Source organism: Podarcis filfolensis, assembly GCF_964270895.1.
Source record: "Podarcis filfolensis genome assembly, chromosome: 17".
In the NCBI taxonomy this organism is placed as follows: domain Eukaryota; kingdom Metazoa; phylum Chordata; class Lepidosauria; order Squamata; family Lacertidae; genus Podarcis; species Podarcis filfolensis.
In genome coordinates, this window is record NC_139621.1 from 11,291,974 (window position 1) to 11,307,413 (window position 15,440).

Below are 15,440 nucleotides of genomic sequence, written 5' to 3' on the forward strand. Positions count from 1 at the left end.
CCCCACTAATATTCTTAAGAGGGTCCCTTCTCCAATCTTCAGAGTAGCTGGAAGTGGGGAGGCAGTTTTAATCTGAAATTTTAGGTGCAGCACTGTGCCCAAAGCTCAGAAACTGCTCTCACTAATCAAATTCTCTGTTGCAAAATGTGCCTAGAACAATGGGAGTTTTGAATGCAGTTCCATGCACAAACATCAAATCTCCCTGTAGGAGAGACAAGCACAGGAACAATCCCTGGCCACTACAGCCACAAATACATGTGTATTTAATATTTTCTAAAATTCAACACACATTTAAAAGATAGTAAAACCGATTAGGCAGTAGAGATTATATGGAGAATACAATTATGCAAGACCATCTCCCACCTGTCTTCTCCACTTCATTCCAGAGCTCCAGGTTCAATTCATTAGCCATGCATCCATTTTGTAATCTGGCAAGCCTGTCACACAAGATTCTTCTTCCTCTTCAGCTGTCCTTTATCCTCCCCTGTCTAAGCAACCTTGCCACAAGCACATTCTTCACTGCAGTGACTGACTTGAAATACCCCCAGGTGGTGACAATTTGCCATGCAACTGCAACGGCTGTAAAGGGGCAGCTGCTCAGCTCTAGGTTCACATAGCAAAGGCCTGTTTACTTTGTACAAAGAATCGTAGAGTTGGAAGGGACCCAAGGGTCATCTAGTCCAAACCCCTGTAATGCAGGAATCTAATGAACGCCTCTTATTTACAATTGTCCTACAATGGCACCATCTTTACAAAGCCACTCCCTAATTATGCCATTTCATCCACAAAACCATTTTTAGCAAAAAAGCTCTGCTTGTATCTAAGTGGTTCTGTAATAAAAGCTTCTTTCCAATATTACTATTTTATTATTTTGTAGATGCCTACTCCCATTTTAAAGCAGTGTGGAACAGTAGATGACAAAGTTGCTCACAGCAGTTGGTGACCTAGGCACCTCTGGGGAGCATGATCTTCCTGATTTCTTCAGGAACATGGTGAAGGAAAAGGGGTACAGGGATGATCCTGATGTCCCTTCCAAGAGCTCAGGGTAACAGAAACAAGACACCACATCTCCAAAGTGCAGCAAGGAGGACATCATCATGTGAACCACAAACTGTGTTTGAATTACAAACCTACCTACCCACAAACAATTAAGCTTACTTCTTCCAACCCAAATTGCAGCAAGGAAGGCATTTTCAGTGAGGAGGGGGTTTGCAGGGAGAGTTTAACACTTCCCTCATCAACTGCAATCCCCCTTCCTGATTAGCCCTACGGCAATTAGGCTTGCAAAAAACAACAACCCCAAACCTCATATTTTCTCAAACAGAAGGGTTTTTGCAAGCCTAACTGTAGTAGAGGAGAGGTGAGACAAGTAATGATGCTGTGGGGCTGACAGGGAGGCCCCTGTGGCTGCCCAACCCTGCTGTGTTACGTATAAAGAAGTCAGAGTTGAAGTTCATATCCAAGCTGAAGGTCTGCATAGTAAAGTCCTCATCCTTTCTCATAAAACAATTGGGCTGGAGTAGAGCCATGCCCATGGACTTTGGAAATGTTGCCATAAGAATCACAGGAGTCAGAACAGAATTGGAAGCCTAAGTTATTTGTACTGTGAAAGTCTCTGTAGACAATGGTGGCATGATCTAGTTCCAGCAAATTTTTATCTGCTACTAAGAATTCTGCAGGTGCAGCAGTGGAAAAAGGGACACAATCCACCCTGGTGTAGAGTCGCATGGAAGTCTATGTCTCAGCCTCAATTTTAAAATTAATGTGTAGCAATATCAGGGAGTACATGCAAAGCCTTTGCAGTGAGTGAAGCTTTAATCTCTGCGACTGCTTCCACCCAGCACTCAGTACTCAGAGGGCCTCTAGAGCACTTGACAACCTGACTGTACACATGGCAGATTGGGGCAAATAATCTCTCTTTAACCCCCAAAGCATTGGCAAAGGAGGCTGTGCTTAAGCCACTAATTTTTAAAGAGTTGACGCTCAGCCTTGAAACAGCACTCAGGCAGAAAAATACGACAACACAATTTGAAATGAAACACAAACTTTTCTCAGTTTTGCTTTTTGGCATTTATAATTTAACAGCTCACAAGCAAAGGCATTAGTGCCTGAAAGATCAGGCCAATGGCCCATCTAGTCTAGTACAGTGGTACCTCAGGTTACATACACTTCAGGTTACATACGCTTCAGGTTACAGACTCCACTAACCCATAAATATTGCATAGGGTTAAGAAATTTGCTTCAGGATGAGAACAGAAATCGTACTCTGGCGGCGCAGCAGCAGCAGGAGGCCCCATTAGCTAACGTGGTGCTTCAGGTTAAGAACAGTTTCAGGTTAAGAATGGACCTCCGGAACGAATTAAGTACTTAACCCGAGGTACCACTGTATCTTGTTCTCACAGTGGCCAACCAGATCCCCACGAGGTCTGAAAACAGGACCTGAGTGCCATCTCACTCTTCACAATTGTAATCATCAGCCGGTGGCAATCAGAGGCATACTTGCTTGATACACCATGTCCTCCCAACTGTCACCTTTCCATACAACCTTTATTCTTACCAAGGTTTCCTTGCTCAATGGTCAGGACCACTTCATCCATCACCAAAGCTCGGAAGTCCAGGTCCTCTTCACAACATTTGGCCTTGAGTGCTCTCAGGATTTGTTGTTGAGGGTAGTCTTCCCTAATACGACGATCCGTTAAAAACCAGAGCCTGGGAGCAACCGAACTACACATCTTGAACTAGTCCCACAGACGTCAGGTCTCCTTTGAAAGGAATGTCTAGAAAATTAAAGAAAGAAATTTAGCACACAAAAAGGTTTCTATCTTTCTCATTTACTACTATTTATTTGTATACAACGAGTAATGCATGTGATCAATTTAATCTCAATCCATTTCAATCTAGACTTCAATTTTGCACATGCCACACTCCTCAGAATGATTACATCCTGAGTGTTCTTAAAACTGTCACCTTGGCTTACGGCATCTATTTGAAATCCCAACTGTGTTACTGAGGAAGATGAAAGCTGAAACATTTAACTAAACTGTATTTGATACAACTGTTTCATCAATCACTTATTTTTCATAGATAAATAATGTTTGACAGTATCCTTTTAGGATCCAGGGCCTACTTACGCTGTTTGGTTGCTTTAAGATTGGCAAGCAACACATATTTACTTAGTTCTACAGCAAAATATGGCAACATCAGGAAGATTAGTAACACTACTAAAAATGCCTTCACTGATAATCTCAAATACCATAGGGGGAGGGAGGATCCCTGTTCCTAAGGAGAATTTAATCATTTCCATAAACCATACATGCCAAAACCGAGTATGAAATATCTCAAGGATTTAATACTAAGGTGGGGGTAGGGTGGTGAAAGGGCCCATATAATGAAAGGACGCCTGACTGGCAGTCAGACATTTTCATTTCAACACAGAAAGTGGGGCAACAAGAATGAGCTGTACCCTTATCTGTACAGCCCCACCACAGGCACCCTTTCTTGGTCATGCTGGAGTGTGACAAAAGTCAGAAACCTGAAAGTGGGTTTTATTACAGAACTGCGGAAGTTGCCCTATAGTTTAAGATGTATTGGCTTTTCAACACTCTTAGGTTTTATAATAAAAATCTTAAAAATCAAATACAGTTTGTCATATTGGTATGAAATCTGACACGAAGACTCAACTTGATGAGAGGGATAATTTGGCAAAGGAAGTTCTAAAGAAAATGGCTGAGTTTCTGTACTGAGGTCCAAGGATCATACATTTCCTCTCCCTGCCAACCAATTCCTCATTTGGAATGTTTAAATTATGTGTTGTATTTTTTAAATCAAATATAATGCAGGCCTGTCGCTTTCACTGGTTTGCAAATCCACTGTGGATTCCTAAAGTTACAAGTTTCGATGCTCATTTTAATCACTGTCAACTGATCTAAGGGCAAATTATGCAACATGTCTGAATGTCAGACTGAGACCAAGTGAAACCTGTTTCTCCAAGAGAAAATGACCCAGCAATGACTTGGGCAGACTATAGTACTGAATGTCAATAGTTAGAAAAAAAAGTTCCCTGTTCCTGCTCTATCAAGGGTCGCATGTTGATAGTGGGAGAAGCCAGAGCCAACATTGGGGCAAGGGTAGCTCACTTTCTCCCTGCTTAACCCACATTCTTCCTTCCTACCTGCCTAACAATATGCTAGAGAAAGTGACTGATTGTTCTTGCCAGAGGGCTTCCTGCTCCTCCTTCCATTTTTGCTTCCCCCTTGCCCTTTCCAGACTCCTCCACCTGTATGAAATTAGGCCAAATGGGAGCAACATCCCATGTGTACAAGAGGATAACATATGTGCTCCTGCTGCATGCATTCACGCATAGTTACTGCTACTAAGTGTCTGTGTGTGTGTGTGTGTGTGTGTGTGTGCGCGCGCACACACACACACACACACACACACACGAGGAGTGTTTGCTGCATACATGCCAGCATGTAATAGTGCACTCGTGTGTGTTTCCTGTAGCATAAGGGGAGCAGCAAGTGTAACAATGGGTGTGAATCTGAACTTTTTCTGTGGATATAAAGAGAGAGCCCCATTATGAGCTACCTTTATCTTAAACATGATCTGGAAGGCATGAGTACATATCCTGATCTCCTAATTCTTAATGTAAAAATCAGTTCATTAATTCCATCTCACCACCAAAGTTTAATGATCACCTCCTGTAAGGAACTATTAGGTTTTGCATGGACAATTGCATCTTCCTCCAAAAGGTCATGATTGAGGAAACATGCTATAAGAAAGCTATATAAGGTACAGTCATACCTCATGTTATCTTCTTTCAGGTTACGTTTTGTGGAGACCCGGAAGTACTGGAAAGGGTTGCTTCCGGGTTTCGCCGCTTGCGCATGTGCGCAAAATCTAATACTTGCTGGAGGTGTAAACAGGCAGAAGGGACACTGTTTCACATGTGATGGGGTTGCAAAAAAATTAAGAACTTCTGGGATATTATATATGAGGAGCTAAAAAAAATGTTTAGGCAAACCTTTATAAAGAAATCAGAAGCTTTCCTTTGGGGCATTTTAGATTCAGATATCCCAAATGAAAAAAAGAGAATATTCTTATATGCAACAACGGCAGAAAGAATATTAATAGCTAGAAATTGGAAAAGTGAAATCATACCAACAAAAAAGGAATGGAAGGATAAATTATTTGATTATCTCAAACTAGCAAAAATGACGGTTGCGATTAGGAGACAGCCTAATCAAAAATTCCAAAAGGAATGGGAAATTTACAGAGATTATCTAAAAAAAACCAGTGTCCCCAAGTCAAAACCTGGATTTGCTTTGATTAATTTTCACAAATCACAACATGGATTACAAGTATGGTACGTGGAAAACTGTGGAAATGAAGGAAGGATAAAAGGAGCAGTTTAACAAATAGACAAAATAGACCAGGGTTGAGGCAGACGAAAGTCTATTAGAGAACAAAAGGAATTGGGATTAAAGAATATGGTGACATAAATCCGTATGTAAGAACTTATGGATTTATGGTTGTGTGTGTGTGTGTGTGTGTGTGTGTATTCCATTTTGGTTGTTTTTGTCATTTTACTATTTTACTGTATGTGTTTGTTCATCAAGTAAGAAAACTAATAAAAGCAAACAGGAAAAAAATGGTTGAGGAAACATGCAAGATAACCAGTTGTTTTGCAGGAGGATCATGACCTTTAGATTTCAAAATGGGTAAGGTAAACAAAATGATAGACAGACAGGAACTTGTAGTAAGTAAACAATGGTACAAAGGAATACTCATCCAGAAAGACCCCTCCCCTCTCCATAAGGTTGCATTGGTAGAAAATTGTACTTAAATTTCCAGATTTGCAATTGCTGGGTAGCTCACAGGCTCTAATGGGACTGTGACTTTACTCTCAAGGACCAGCTTCATGCATCACCTGACCATGGACCAAGAAACAAGTGAGAGAGATGCTGTAGCCTTGCTGGTACAGTAAATCAATGGGGAGAGCTCAACTCTCATGCAAAAGGTACAGATCTCTCATTCCTGAGTTGGGTTCCTCTTAGGGATACCTTCCCCTTTTCCTCTCTACTTTTAATGTGAGTTTGTGGCAAATTGCTGTGCCTATTCTTCAGGCTTTTGTGTGGTTAGGGATTTTTTTTACTCTTTAAGATCAAGGTGGGTATGTACTGTATGATTTGCTACTCACTTATATGTCGCCTTGCTGCCCGAAGCAGCATCCATTATTATAATTATAACTATTAAATTTGTATGCCATCCTTTATTCGTAGATCTCGAGGATGTTCTCAACATAAAAATATAAAAACACAAAATACCTGATAAAAAAATAACAAAAAACCCAATAACCCCCATCCCATAAACACATTTTAAAAGGGTGTAAGATGTTCATCAGCCAGAGGCTTTTTTTATTTCATGTATGCTCCTTTTATTTCATGCAATAAACCAGTCTTTCTTTATTCCTCTGATGTGCGAACCTCTTGCTGGGCATGAAGTTACAGGTAGGAACACATATTCATAATGAACACACACACGGACTCCAGCAAAAAATCCTAAATCTCTTGTGAGTGTGTGCTGAGAACAGCTCATAACAGAAGAGTTTCTATTCCTTATTTGTCTGCCCACCTGTTCCTCCACTGCTTCATTCAAGCCACTGAACAGTGCAGTGCCAGTACCTCCCCAAAGCTCATCAAACCATCTTCTGGGGCAACAATGAACTACTCTGGCAGTGGGAAGCCTTTTCTCTCTGGTGTGCCAAGATCTTTATCTGCCCAAACCCTGCAGGCCAAGTTTGACAGGTGGATAATAATGTCAGATTATAGCTAATGACTAATTTAGGCATGTCTGAATAATGTGCACGTACAGTGGTACCTCGGGTTATATACGCTTCAGGTTACAGACTCTGCTAACCCAGAAATAGTACCTTGGGTTAAGAACTTTGCTTCAGGATGAGAACAGAAATCATGCTCCGGTGGCGCAGCGGCAGCAGGAGGCCCCATTAGCTAAAGTGGTGCTTCAGGTTAAGAACAGTTTCAGCTTAAGAACAGACCTCTGGAACGAATTAAGTATTTAACCCGAGGTACCACTGTACATTGAAACCCAGAAGTATCCCCCAAACATCATAAAGACAAAATGCCTCACAAAAAGAGGCAAAGCAGGCTTGCATGTGCTCCGCTGACATGCACGGGAGTTTTTTACACCTCTGAAGTGTGTTCCTAATAGAAGTCACTTGGAAATGAGCTTCCAAGTGAGGGCCCCACCTTCACCTGCCTCCCACCTGATATTGTATATGGTATTACGGCCAGGGGAGGATGGTTTGGGAGAAACAACTCCACACACCAGATTAGGACACCTGCTTGACCTTATTTAGCCCACAGGCTAGGGGTTTCCCCAATCATGGATCACACTGTATGCCTAACACACTTGCTGCACTATTGGGCAAACCAGGAAAGCAATAAACAGGAACTAAAAGGGGATAATAAAAAAAATAGCCTAACTTGCAAGTTTGGTATAAACATTATTATGATAAAATATATGATGGGGGACTGCCAGCCCTGGGACCTAATTAGATCTACCAAGCTTCACCATTTCAGCCAAGTCATGTCCAGTTGCCCTACATCGGTTGTCATATGAGGCACCAGGCATGGGGCAAATGAAAGCCCAGCTCAATATAAAAAGGGTGTCCAGGCACAAAGCCCTATTAAAAATGCAGGGCAAAAACAGCACTTTTAAATGGGCTTTTGAAGGCCCCTGCAGGTAATAAAAAATTACCCGGCATCACCGTGATGTCAAGTGTTTGCTGTGTGAATGGCTCTGTCCCATTACTAAATTTTATCTGCATGGGGAGGGGAAATAATGACCTGGACCGCTGGCCAGATTCAGTCCCCACCCTTGATATATATCATGAGTTTTCAACACGAAGTGGTTTCATTTCTAACTAAATAATACAGTGGTACCTCCGGTTACGAATTTAATCCATTCCAGAGGTCCGTTTGTAACCTGAAACCGCTCGTAACATGAGGCACGCTTTCACTAATGGCACCTCCTGCTGCTGCCGACGCACGACTTCCGCTCGCATCTCGGGGCAAAGGCCGCAACCGGGAGCATCTACTTCCGGGTTAGCGGAGCTTGTAACCCGCAGCGTTCACAAGGGGGATAGTACGTAACACGAGGTTCCACTGTAGAAGCAAAGTGTAGTTAATTTTGCCACGCCTCCCACCCTACTACAAGCCCCAGCTACTTAAAATGCATAAAGTCACTCACAAAGTCTCTCTTTATTTGTCCTTCACTAGAAACTTGTGTCACCTTAAGGGTCTGTTTAAATACACTCATAGTTGCAGACACCATACCTCACACTGACATTGCCACACCTTCCTGCAACTGTAGTTAAGATGACTCAGGAGGTTTTAAGGCTGGTCTGTTCTTGCTTGGTTGAGTTTAAGCTGGTTTAAACATTAAAAAGATGGGAGAGATACCTTCTTGCATTTGCATACAACACTTCCCATATATAATCTTCATGCAAAAAATGCTGCTCACTATACTGGTGTGTTTAGCAGAAACGTATGGGGACCAAACCCAAAGTTGTCTTCAGAGGTTAATACACACCTAGGTTGCACTATTGACACCTACTGAAGAATTAGTTATTAGTTATTCCACAATAATAATCCAACTAGCTAAATAGTGACTCCACTCCCACCTTTCAGAACTTTTTATAGGTACTGCATAAATTCAAAGTCGCATTAGTTGTTGAAAGTTCAGGTCAGTGAGTGTTATGTATTCTCTGGATTAAAGAGTTTAAGGCTGTGATCTCGTGCTTGTAGTACAAAGCTGAATGTGAACATAAAAAGCAGTTCGCTATCAAAAGATCACAACACAAATGGTCACCTGGTCTCTAAAAAGCCTGGCTTATTGCTGTCACAAGCCAATAAGAGCACTATTGTGGAATTTTGACTGCACTGGATAAGGCAGTTATCTCTTGCAGTCTAGTCCTTATAAGGTGAGCATTAAATACATCAAAATGGCCATCTTAAGAGTAGCTAAAGACCTGCAAATCTGCTTTTTATATACAAGAAACATTTTCAAGCCTATCCTCATATAATTGGTCTGCTTTAAGACAACAATGGTGCAAACATTGGAGAACCTAGTCTCCGTGGACCATCAAGCCATTTTCCTGTCTCCTTTTAACTGACAAGAACAGAAGGAACTGTTATTATTATTATTTATTGAATTTATATACCACCCTCTACACGCAGGAACTCTTGTTCTGACCTAAGTTCTTCTGTCTGCAGTATGAGATTTTGCAGCAAGAATGCAACCAAACAGATTTTATATGGAGCTCTCTTGCAGCAATTTTTCAATCACATAGTATTGTTTCTCAACCTTAACATGCAGCAGCCATAAGCTGTAATTTTTTTACCAAATAAAATAAAATCAAGTATTCCTTTTCTATGCCAGGCAATAAAAATGAGTAAGATGTTTCCAGATGTTTTTCACCACTAGATCTGAAGGCAATTTATAAAATGTACACCACTTGGTATGAGATCTAAGGCATGTGATTTGTGATTGTGACCTATTCCTTCATTGTCTGTGGGAAAATAGGGGGGATGGGTGAGGAGAAAAATCAGCATTAGTTCTTTGCCTGCTACTTGAGACAGACCCAGTTCCAGGATTCACAAGCATGTACTCAAACTGCATATAGTAACTTATTTATTTTTGTGAGTTTCCATGTATATTTTGTATCTTTCCTTTCCACTGAGGGGGAAGGGGGAAGCAAAATGGCATGAATATCCTGTTAAGAAAACAATAATCTACAGTAGCCTTTACCTAACCTCATTGCATAGCACTATTTTATTCTTTAACACAATTTGTAAACCACTTGATTGTAACAAAACCTCAAAGTGGTTTACAAAAAATATCAATTTAAAATATCAATAAAAGACAGTTAAAAACAGGTGTTTTAGAAAAACTTAAAACAAACCTAACTAGAATCAACAAAAAACAGATTAAAACACATTTAACTTCTTACATGTCTGGATAGGCTTGCTTAAACAAACATGTTTTAATGCTGTCTTGTATACTGCAAGAGACTATTATCAAAGTAAGAAAGAATGTTTTATCACTAGAATGCATCCTGAATTAGTCAATATAAACTACTGTACAACACTAGTGCACAACATCCATCACAGCAGGCATAGTATACATTGCATAGCCATAAGAACACGAGACTCTGGTGATGGGGCAATGGGTCTCTGCAGAGACTTTGTGTAACTACAATGGGGTATTGTGGATGAAATTCAGCCCAATCGTCTGGGTTTGTAGAGAGGTTTTGTCTCTGTTGCAATATTATCCTTGAGTGTCCATGGGAATGAATGACAGCCAGTCACCTATATGGGTGAATTAAGCATAACCCCTGATTTCTCTACCAGAAGGGCTTTTTTTGCAACAGTATTCTTTTTTTTGCTGCATATGGCAGCCATTTTGTGCTGGCGCCCACGGCACTTTTATCAATATATGAATACCAGCACCCCATTTTGTTATGAAAAATGCACTGCTACCAGCAATCCCTTTTTGTGGAGGGAACTATGAAACTTGGGTTCAAACAGTAATGAGATTGACGAAGGTATGAACACCAGAGCCCACCTAAATAGTGTGCAGTATCTCCAGCCCCCAGGCTTTCTGAAAGTAAGTAGGGAAACAACCAGTGCACAATTTAAGAGGATGGGAGCAGTAAGAGCTGAGATTTATTTAATAGGGAGAGGAAGCAAGAGAAACAATTTAGGTAGGTATACAAATTAAAGTCTCTAAGCAGCGGAACTGGAGTATATGGAGTCCAATAATGGAGCATATACAAAAGGGAGCATTCAGAGACTGTAAGATCTGCCTGTGGCTACCTAGTCCTAGAAATGGGATGGGCCTTGAGCCGTTACGCACACTTGGTTTGGAGCTGCTGCTGAAGAAGTGCTGAGGGCTTTGGCAGAGATCTTTTTGATCACCTGCATTTGTGGAGATGCAAATGATTGAACCTAGGACAGTCAGTACGGAAAGTAGGAGCTCTACCATAGAACTATGGCCCATGTAAAGTGATGCACTCAAGGATACCACTGGAGTGGGGGCGGGGAACCTGTTCTGTTGACCACAGCGCATCGATTCAACTGTGTCCAAAATTGTTTACTACATCCCATAGAATTCAATGGCAGGACTGAATGGCCCTTGTCTGGGTGGCCCTACCCCTTAAATCTCTGGCACTGGATTTTGTTTCTTGGTGTGAAACTAGAAAATTATTTTTAAAATTACTTTAAAAAGCTAAATTGTTTATTCCATGATACATACTTTCTTCAGGAAAATCTTCAGCCACAATGATGATTAAAGCCAAACCAGACTTGATTTTCAAGTCTTGGGCACAAGACTTTTCCTTCACATATTACCAGCGTGGGCATGGGCAATCTGGGCAAGGATCCTGCCATGAGTTCAGGAGAATTTAATCCACTGACCTCTACTGGGGCCCTGATCTGAAGATGATGTGAGCTAATCTGTACCATGACCATAGCAAAGGGTTAAAGCTCCTTAATGTCATATTCTCAATTTAGAATGGGGGTGAACACTAGCAATTTCTAGAAGAAAAAGCTTGCACTCAAGGACCAACTACATGACAAATGTGACATGTAGTTTGGCCCCTAGGCAGGAGCAACCCTTCCTATATGGGCTGGGGATAGAAGTCAGCCTGATTGAATCCCACTAACCACCACGCAGTGGACAAGACCCAAAAGGTCAATTGCCACATAATGGAATTAATGTGCCTTACAACATATTCATTTAAATTACAGCCCAGTTGTGTAAATGTAAAAATAATGTAGCTAAAATACTACTTCAAAATGAGAAGATCCAGAGGAAGAACGGACAAGTGCAGAATTTCAATAAACTTAGGTAAAAACTTACATGTAAAGAGTTGGTTGAGACATAACACCAAAACATGGCTTGGCATTACGTGCATGAGTCTGGCTGGTCCCTCAGGCTCACAAACTCCACCTCCCATCTCCAGTGCCTTCTGCACAGCAATTTATAACCTTCTTTCCTAGTATGAGGTAACCCATAGTTTGCCACCTCATCCCAAACCAGCAAATTATTTACGCTTATCCAGCAGAATAAACCAAAGTCCACATGCCTGAGGGCCCAGCCAGGCTTGTTCATATAATGCCAAATCATGGTTTGGTATTGCCTCTGAATCACCCCAATGAAACAAATACAATTCCAAACCACATCTCAGATACTGTAAACCTCATTGGTTGAAAACTCTGCTCCATCATCTGTATAAGCAAATTTTGGTTCTTAGAACATAAAAAATATTTGATTTTCCTTTCATTAATTACAGGCTCCTTTCAGGAATATGCCTTCCAAAGTGGCTCACAAGGTATTAAAAGCATAAAATGAAGCACAATTTGAAATTGAGCAAGCGTTAACACAACCTGGGAAGCCTGCATACAGCTGCATATTCTGGCTGTTCATCCTCTCTCCATTATAGAAACAGCCACTGCAGCCAGGTGATAAACTACACACTTCTTTGAAAGCATCCGTAAGTCAATACCACCACTACTCTGCATCCCTTTTTTATTTGCAAAAGACACCAGTCTGGAGAGAAAGGACTGTTTCAGCTACTGTGTTTGTCTAACTGCAGAACCATAAAACATTGCTTAATCTTCCAACTCATTTTGTGTGTCCTCCCATGCATTTGGTGTGTGTGATTTTTTTCCACTCACTTGTACAACTCATCCTTATTTTTTGTACCATTATACTAACAGTCATCCCCTTATGAGATGATACAAATCTCTGCACACCCATGAAGTCTGCATTCCTTTTCGCAGGTGCCAGCTATTTCAACATGTACAGCACATAAACCCCAAACTTGTAATGCACAAGGCAAGAGATAAAACCCTCTTTTCAATGTTTTACACTAACACACACAGTCATCCCTGCTTCCCCACCACCACCACGCTCACCATATTGAGGCACGTCTCTTCACCACATAGTAGAGTGGAGGTGGAGTGAAATAGAACAGAGTGAATGAATAAGTGAATAATGGTAGTGTAACTTACCCAACGCTTGGGGGTGGGAAGAGCAGCACTATCCAGTGACTGTTGCTTCAATCTTCCTTCAATGCAAAGAGGCTTTTCTTGGGACCTTCTCTCTTTCTCCCCACCCCACCCCAGGGAGGTAATCAAGTCCTCTCAGTGCCTTTTAGCTCTTCAAGCTTGGTTTGGTCACAGAGCCTCCATAAGAAAGAAGCTGTCATGTGAACTGTATTATCCTGGTACCCCAATGAGTGATGTCTAACTACTGCTCTGAAGAGTAAAGAAATGTGGGGGGACAGATTTTATATTCCGCCTCCCTCTAATGAAGGTTGATAAAAAAGAATCTTAGATTCTGAGGGTTCAAAGTACAGTAAACTCCTCTTGTGTTTCTGCTCCCTCAGAACTGGGCCCCTTAAAAAGCTGCACCTGGCACCAGCAATATCTAGGAAAAAAAGAATGAAAAGATCCAGGTTAGTTTACTACACTTAAAGCTTAACACAGTGGTGTACAACAGAAGACAAACTACATGGTTAAATTCTGAAATTACTAAAGCCCTGTGTAACCTAAGGCAACTTCAAAGGGGGAAAGAAACTGGCCTAACAGAGCTTTACATTTTTGATACAGTTAAAAAGACAAAATCTGTGCCTTGGCTTTAGTAAAAACTTGCATTCAACACCCACGTCTTAAACGGAACTACTGTCATACAGAAACGAAGTGAAGCCAAATTAATGTGTAAAACTGTTAAGCCCCCAAGAAAAGCAAAGGTCATTGTTTCAGGCACAGAGTTTGCTTATACGGAATAAGCAGAATAATTACTACAAAACGGACGTTAGCACACAAGTCTGCAAGGATTTTCTATCCAAGCTACCGTTCGTTCGTTCTTTAAAAAACAGGTATTTTTTTAAAGGTCCAACAGAAAGGGCTTTAAGATGACACAAGCCAAAAATACACTATACTCCCCACACGGTAGCTTTTGCACGTCGACACAAACGCCGGAGCATCCTGCGTTCAGACAAAGAATTATAAAATAAAATATGCACGTGCGTTCCCCATCTTGAACACAGAAAATGAGTCAGAAGCCAATATCACGTCGGCAGCACGGCTTTTACACTAATGACTAACCTGGTTGCTTCTTTCCTCCTCCTGTTCCTCCTCCTGTGAACAGCACTTTGGATTTAGGGTTGGGGGGTCGGGGGGAGAGAGAGAGAAAGAGATGCGTCGGTCTTCCGACCCCTCCCTGGATTATTAGGGAAAGAGGGTTAATAAAAATAAACTAGGGGGGGCCTCAAACGGGGGGGGTGGGGTGGGAGAGGGGGGAAGGGGAGAAGTTACAGCAAAACGAAGAGGGCTAAACCACCGCTTTGCGAATCCGAAGAACAAAGATTGGGGGTGGGGGTGTTTTTCCCCCCTCCCCTCCCCGCCCTCCTTAGTACCCTGCCCGATTATTTCCGGTGATCATGATCAATAATTGGGAGAAATTGCGAAGTACGGCTGAAAACAAAGGGGGGGGGCGTAGACGGGTGGACGGAATCTGCCCCGCCCTCCTCGCGCGCGCTTTGAGGTTGTGGGGGGGGGGGAGCTTTCCGCGAGTCCACAACCCAAACCGTGAAAGTTGGGGAGGGGGGAAGGAGGGAGGGGCGACTTGCCCTCGTTTAGAAGCGAGCAATTAATGCCTCCCTCCCCCCTCGACTTTAAAGGCAGGCAGGCAGGCAACCCACCCACCCAGCTCCCGCCCGCTCGCTCGCCCCCAGAGGCTGTTCTGCAGAGCTAGCCTCCTCAGAAACCGCCTCACGGCCGAGCTCTGCCTTCCCGACTGACCGACCGACGAGCCGGATGAGGAAAGGATGGGGAAAAGAGCAGCGGGCGGTGGGCGGGGGGGAAAAAAAGCGGGCAGACCTAAAGAAAAGGAAGGGAAAGGGTTAAAAGGGAGGGGGACGGGAGAAAAAGCGGGGAGGGGGGAACCGAAAGACGCGGCCGTCAGCGCGCGCGCCCGCGGCGTGAGGGGAACGAGGGAAGGCGTCGAGTCTGTACGCGGTGAGAGGGTGGGTGGGGGGAGCGGGAAGGGGCGCCTCCGCCGCCGCCGCCCCTTTTCCCTCGCGCGCCCGTTGTCTCGAAGCCCCCTCCCCTTCCTCGCAGCCAATCAGGCTCGAGGAGCGGGAAAGGCGCGCGGAGAGAGCGCGAGCGCCCCGCCTCCCCTCGCCGCCGAGCGCGCGCCCCAACTGGGCTGCCGCCCTCTGAGGTGGCTCGGATCGTTAAAAACTTGGGGTGGGGGCGCTGCGTGTGTGAGGGAGACAAGGGGAAGTGAGCTGGAAGCAGCCGGGGGAAGTGCCGCCGCCGCCGTTCCTCCTCTCCTGGCTCCGACGCGAC

At 43.0% G+C, this 15,440-nt stretch overlaps 1 protein-coding gene across 1 annotated transcript in view; it reads right to left on the reverse strand.

Moving 5' to 3' along the window:
• The window catches only part of RIMKLB (ribosomal modification protein rimK like family member B), a 35,555-nt gene extending 20,251 nt beyond the window's left edge, over nucleotides 1-15,304 (reverse strand). The window contains exons 1-3 of the mRNA XM_083593756.1: nucleotides 14,196-15,304; nucleotides 13,098-13,515; nucleotides 2,558-2,777 (exon numbers count right to left, since the gene is read on the reverse strand). Coding sequence (XP_083449882.1) covers nucleotides 2,558-2,732 — 175 coding nt within the window. The 5' untranslated portion in view covers nucleotides 2,733-2,777; nucleotides 13,098-13,515; nucleotides 14,196-15,304. The remainder of the gene's footprint in view (nucleotides 1-2,557; nucleotides 2,778-13,097; nucleotides 13,516-14,195) is intronic.
• Between the last annotated feature and the right edge of the window lie 136 nt (nucleotides 15,305-15,440).